The sequence below is a fragment of the Fukomys damarensis genome, unplaced genomic scaffold (genome assembly GCF_012274545.1).
Source record: "Fukomys damarensis isolate Sample0158 unplaced genomic scaffold, DMR_v1.0_HiC HiC_scaffold_14, whole genome shotgun sequence".
Taxonomy (NCBI): Eukaryota; Metazoa; Chordata; class Mammalia; order Rodentia; family Bathyergidae; genus Fukomys; species Fukomys damarensis.
The window spans coordinates 12,106,325-12,111,310 of NW_022900926.1; the positions used below are offsets into that span (position 1 = coordinate 12,106,325).

The 4,986-nt window shown below is 42.8% G+C and overlaps 1 protein-coding gene across 1 annotated transcript in view; it reads left to right on the forward strand.

The window, feature by feature from the left end:
• The first annotated feature begins 207 nt into the window (after positions 1 to 207).
• Enpp1 (ectonucleotide pyrophosphatase/phosphodiesterase 1) overlaps positions 208 to 4,986 on the forward strand; it is a 40,704-nt gene continuing 35,925 nt past the window's right edge. Inside the window, exons 1-3 of the mRNA XM_019209771.2 lie at positions 208 to 231; positions 1,985 to 2,057; positions 4,689 to 4,805. Of these exons, the coding sequence (XP_019065316.1) occupies positions 208 to 231; positions 1,985 to 2,057; positions 4,689 to 4,805 (214 nt within the window). The remainder of the gene's footprint in view (positions 232 to 1,984; positions 2,058 to 4,688; positions 4,806 to 4,986) is intronic.

Below are 4,986 nucleotides of genomic sequence, written 5' to 3' on the forward strand. Positions count from 1 at the left end.
AGCCATCAGTGCCCATGCTACAACCTGCACATTGAGCTGCTTTAAAATTTCCTTTGCCAGATCAATTAGTCCATCACCCTTCATCTCAGTCACCTGCAAAGTCTCAGGAGGGTAAAATGTAGACAAATTTTTTGTCCTAGTGTAACTCACATGGCCTGTAGTCCAATTGCCAGTGGAGCCCTTGTTCCCAGCTAAAACCTCCTGAACATGGACTTCACTGCCTGCATTCCTGTCAGCATTCTGGCCTTCTGAGCTCCAACCAGAATCATCAGTCAGGATCTGTGTACAACATTTCTGTAGCCCGCATCTCCAAAGCTTTCCAGTCCTGATCCAGAAGCTTCCAAAGCACATAATTGGATGCAGTGGTCCCACTCCTGGTGCCAATGTTCTGTATTAGTCACTTTCCCATCCCTGAGACAACATTCCTGACACCCACAATTTAATGGAGGAGACATTTACTTTGACTCACATTTCATTCCATGGTCAATTGGCTCCAAGTCAGAAATGGCACGGCAGTGAATAGAGATACCCAGATTATGCCTAAGTGACCTGCCCCCTCTGACCAGGCTTCGAAAGTCTGGAAACTTTTGAGGGACATTTTAGCTCTAAACCATAACACTTCACTTGCCCATTTGTCTTGTCTGTGATCTTTTTCCCTCAGCTTTCCTGAAGTAACACATTGGCTTTCCGTACTTCCACCATCTATTTTGCTTTGTATTTGGCTGTTCCCCATACTATGCTGCTCAATGTCCACCTGCCACTTTGCCCATGTCTTCCTTGCAGCCTTCCATACTCTGATCTCCCTCCTACATGGGTGCTTGGCTCCATCCGCTCCTCTTCCTCCCACACCACCTCATTGCATCATACTAGTGCTTCTTAGGGGCTGGGGATTTGGCTCAGTGATTCTGCCGCCTGACTTGAAAGTGCAAGGGCCCAAGTTCAATCCCCGGTGCCAAAACAAGAAACAAAAAGCATACTAGCACTTCTGCTCAGAGTTGTGCCAAAGGCTTCTCTGTGAAGCTATTTCTGGAATCTCCCCTCAGTCACCTCAGTCTTTCTCCTTCTTTAAATAATTACAGAAGTTTGTAGTCAGTTCATGGAGCTCATCAGAGATGGGTCATTTTTGCTCCTACCTCTACCTTTTCCCACACACTTGGAGGCTCCCTGAGGTATCTCTTATTCTCTTCTTCAGAGAACAACATAGTATTTAGATGAATTTTGTTGAGTTTCCCTGAAAGCCAGTATTCCAGGAAATGCTATCCTGCTTGAAAAAAAAAAAAATGAGGATTGTTTCATGAAAGGTATTGCTCACTGTCTTCTGACCCACAGAAGTTCTTTTGTTCTCAGAGGCTGACAGATGTGTTCGTTACTGTAAAGTCTCAAAGCCCAGTAGAGCTGGGAATAAGAAAATGACAGAACGTTAGCACTGGAATGGTTTCTAGAGATTCGGGTAGTACCACCCTTTAATGTTAGAGATGATGAAACTGAGGCAGAAGGACCTCACCCCCAAGCATACAACCAGTTTCCACTAAGATTTGGGGTCATCGGCAGTGTTTCTTCCCAGACACGGCCAGAGGGCAGGGAGGATGTGGATGCCCGCGTGCTTAGGGTTGTGCACTTTAGTGTTAAGAGGTGAGTAATATTTTCAGATTGCCCTTAATGAATGACCAAGTCAGAAACTGTAATTTTTCTGGCTGGTTCATTTCTACTATCTGAGGTGTTTCTCATTCCACTTACTTGGGCTGTTCTAGGTTATTTGCTGATATTTTAGGAAACTTTTTATTAAGCTAAAATGTGCAGAACAGTATATAAATCCCGAGTATACTGTTTGACATTTTGAAAAAATGAGCTTGTCCCCGTGACTGCAGCAAGACCAGGAAACAGAGCAGCACCAGTAGGTTAGGAAACATTTAGAGAAATACGATATTTTGAGAAATAGAAGGGATATTGACGCTGTCTTATTTTCTTTTTTCCTCTGGTACAGGTTTTGTCAGTATGTGTGTTAACGACAATCCTCGGTTGTATATTTGGGTTGAAACCAAGCTGTGCCAAAGAAGGTACGTAGTTCTCATTCATTCTCTCTGCCTCTCTCTGTCTCTCCAGTCTTAATTCTCAGCATCATTGAGATAAATATTATATCTTGATCCTATGCATCTTCCACAAATGCCATAATTTGGGGGAGGGAACCAGCTTTCACCGTGTAGCCCAGGCTGGCCTCGAACTCATGGTGATCCTCCTGCTTCAGCCTCTCTAGTACTGGGATTACAGGTGTTCACCACCATGTCTAGCAGATACTGAAAACTTGAGAAGGCTGGCTTGACCCTTCTTGAAGCTCTTGTATTATTTTAGCCATACAAAATTTTATTTACTTGCAAAATTTTAACCCAAAACAAGGAAAAGGGCTGTGACCGTAAAACAACTCAAGAGTCCGAAGTAGTAAAAAGTCACATAAGAACAAAAACACAGGCAGACATGGCCATTTGGCCCTTGTGCCACGAACCCTCTCTCCGGGAAGTAGGGGCTCCTTTCCCCTGGAGTAAAGTTGCGAAAGTGGCCCTGGAGGTTTCTAGGTAACAAGTTAGCTCCATTAGTCAACCAGACACTGAGCAGTACCAACTCTTGGGGTTTTTAAAATAATAGACATGGGTGGTTTCAGAGTAATTGTGAAATTGTTGAGGTTTTGGTTGTTTTTCTTTAAATCAAGGGCAGAAATCTACCCATGTTTGACAAGATTAAGCAATCTAATTGAATCACAGCACTTTGCAGTGTTCAGTTTTTTGGCTCAGGATATCTTTCCCCCTGTAAAATCCTGCCTGGTTTTCCTTGGGAATTCCCTTTAAAAATTGAGCAAGTTTTTGTCCTCCCTGCTTAATTATTCTGTAATTGTGACCATCACTTAAAAGTTTTAGTGATTGTTAGTCTGCCACATTGTCAAAATGAGTGCAGTGTAGTCATTTTTATTCGGTTACCAGACTCTTCAGGACAAATATATTTATTTTAGCAAAAGTAGTCTTTCATCATATGAAATAATTTGCTTTGAATGTAATTTGACATCAAAATAAAGGATTGCAATTTTATCCAAGCCCAATGTATTATGAATCGTATTTCTGAAATCTTCTAGGTGCATGGTAACAAGCTCAAAGTGTAGTAGTTATCATTGTAACAGTTTTTCCTTTCTCTTAAGACAGTAGAGTTAGTAGATCTGACCCTAGAAATTACTGCTGTTACTTTTTCCCCTTAAATTTGCCTGATTTAGCAGTGTCCCATGAGATTTAAATTCCATGGGAGTTATTTTGTGGAGTCAATAGACCATTAGAGTCAAGAATTAAGCTCACTCCTACCCTTTTTCTTTTTGGTTATCTGACCATTATTTTAGATGTAGTTTCTTTTCTCTTTTTTCTTTTCTTAATTTTCTAATGACCCAATAAAAATCTACTTTATTTAGGGGATCTAATAGTTACAAGAGTAGAATTATAAATTTATAGAACAGTAAAATTATAAAGTTGATATTTTTATTTTCAATTTATTATTATTATTATTTTTTGAGACAGAGTCTCACTATGTAGCCCAGGCTGGCCTTGAACCTAGGGCGATCCTCCTGCCTCAGCTTCCGGAGTGCTGGAATTACAGGCAACCTTCATTACATCTGGCTCTAAAATTGTTATTTTTAATGAAAAGTGTTTTCCTCCCATATATGCCATTCATTTATTTAGCAAAGACTTAGTACTAACTCTACAGCAAGCACTTGCTGGGTACTGGGGTTGGAGTCCAGATGGTCTTTGGGCTTAGGAAGCTCGTAGTCTAGTATTAGTCTGGGGCAGTAACCGGATAAACTTGTTCCCAGTGGAATGATGTGACTGAGGAGAAGGACCCAGATTATAAGAACCTTAAAAAAGCGATCAGGCCTAGGCCAGGATCTTGGGAAAGCTTGACGAAGGGTGAGGGTTGGCGTGAAGATGAAAGGGCCTGTAGGTCTTGGTGGAAGGGACGGCGGGGCCCCGTGTTCTCTGCACACACTGCTCCTTTACGCCAAGAATGAGGGAGTAAGGGAGGGAGGGATCCTTTTCCTATCTGAAATATTCCTAGATAATTGCTCTTTAAATTTCATTCTCGCTCGGCATGGTGGTTTATGCCTTTGATCCCAGCAGCACTGGGGAGGCTGAGGCAGGAGGATCATCATAAGTTGGAGGCCAGTGAGTTCAAGGTCAGCCTGGACTACATTAGCGAGACCCTGTTTAAAGAAACTATCCTCACGCTTTGAAATTTTAGGGGATCGGGCTGGGGAGTTAGCTCAGTGGTTGCACCACCTGCCTTGCAAGCTCAGGGACCCGAGTTTGATCCCCAGTACCAAAAAAAAGAAAGAAATTTTAGGGGACATCATAGCTCTTTAACCAACTTATCGTAGCATAAAAAAATTTAGAATCCATCCTTATTCCTTTCTCTATTATACACAGTTATGAAGTTTGATCAGACCCAGTAGGCTCTGTAATGAAGTTTTTGAAAGATGTTTTCTTTTGTCTATAGCAAGAGACGAAACTGCGTTTCTCTGTGTGTGTCCCTTTTCATGCACGTTTGTGAAAGAAGCCGGGGGTCGCTGTTCCCCGGCCATTTCCCAAGAGACCGTTACCCTGCGCTGTACCTGGTAATTGTGTAACAGTTGGAAACGCGCGCCCCGTTCCTATTTCCAGTAAAAAGCTGCAAAGGCCGCTGTTTTGAGAGAACATTTGGGAACTGTCGCTGCGACGCCGCCTGTGTGGACTTCGGGAACTGCTGTCTGGACTACCAGGAGACGTGTCTAGACCCAGGTAGGCGGAGCAGGGCCAGCCGGCTCCAGCGCAGGCGGAGATCAAGGGCTCCGCGTCCTCCTCTGCGTGATTTATGCAACGCACTTGAGTTTGCTTTCTTTAAAATGTAGGATGTGCATATATTTTGAACAGTAAATTCATTGGTACATTTATCTTCTTCTTCTCTTCCTCCTCCCCCTCC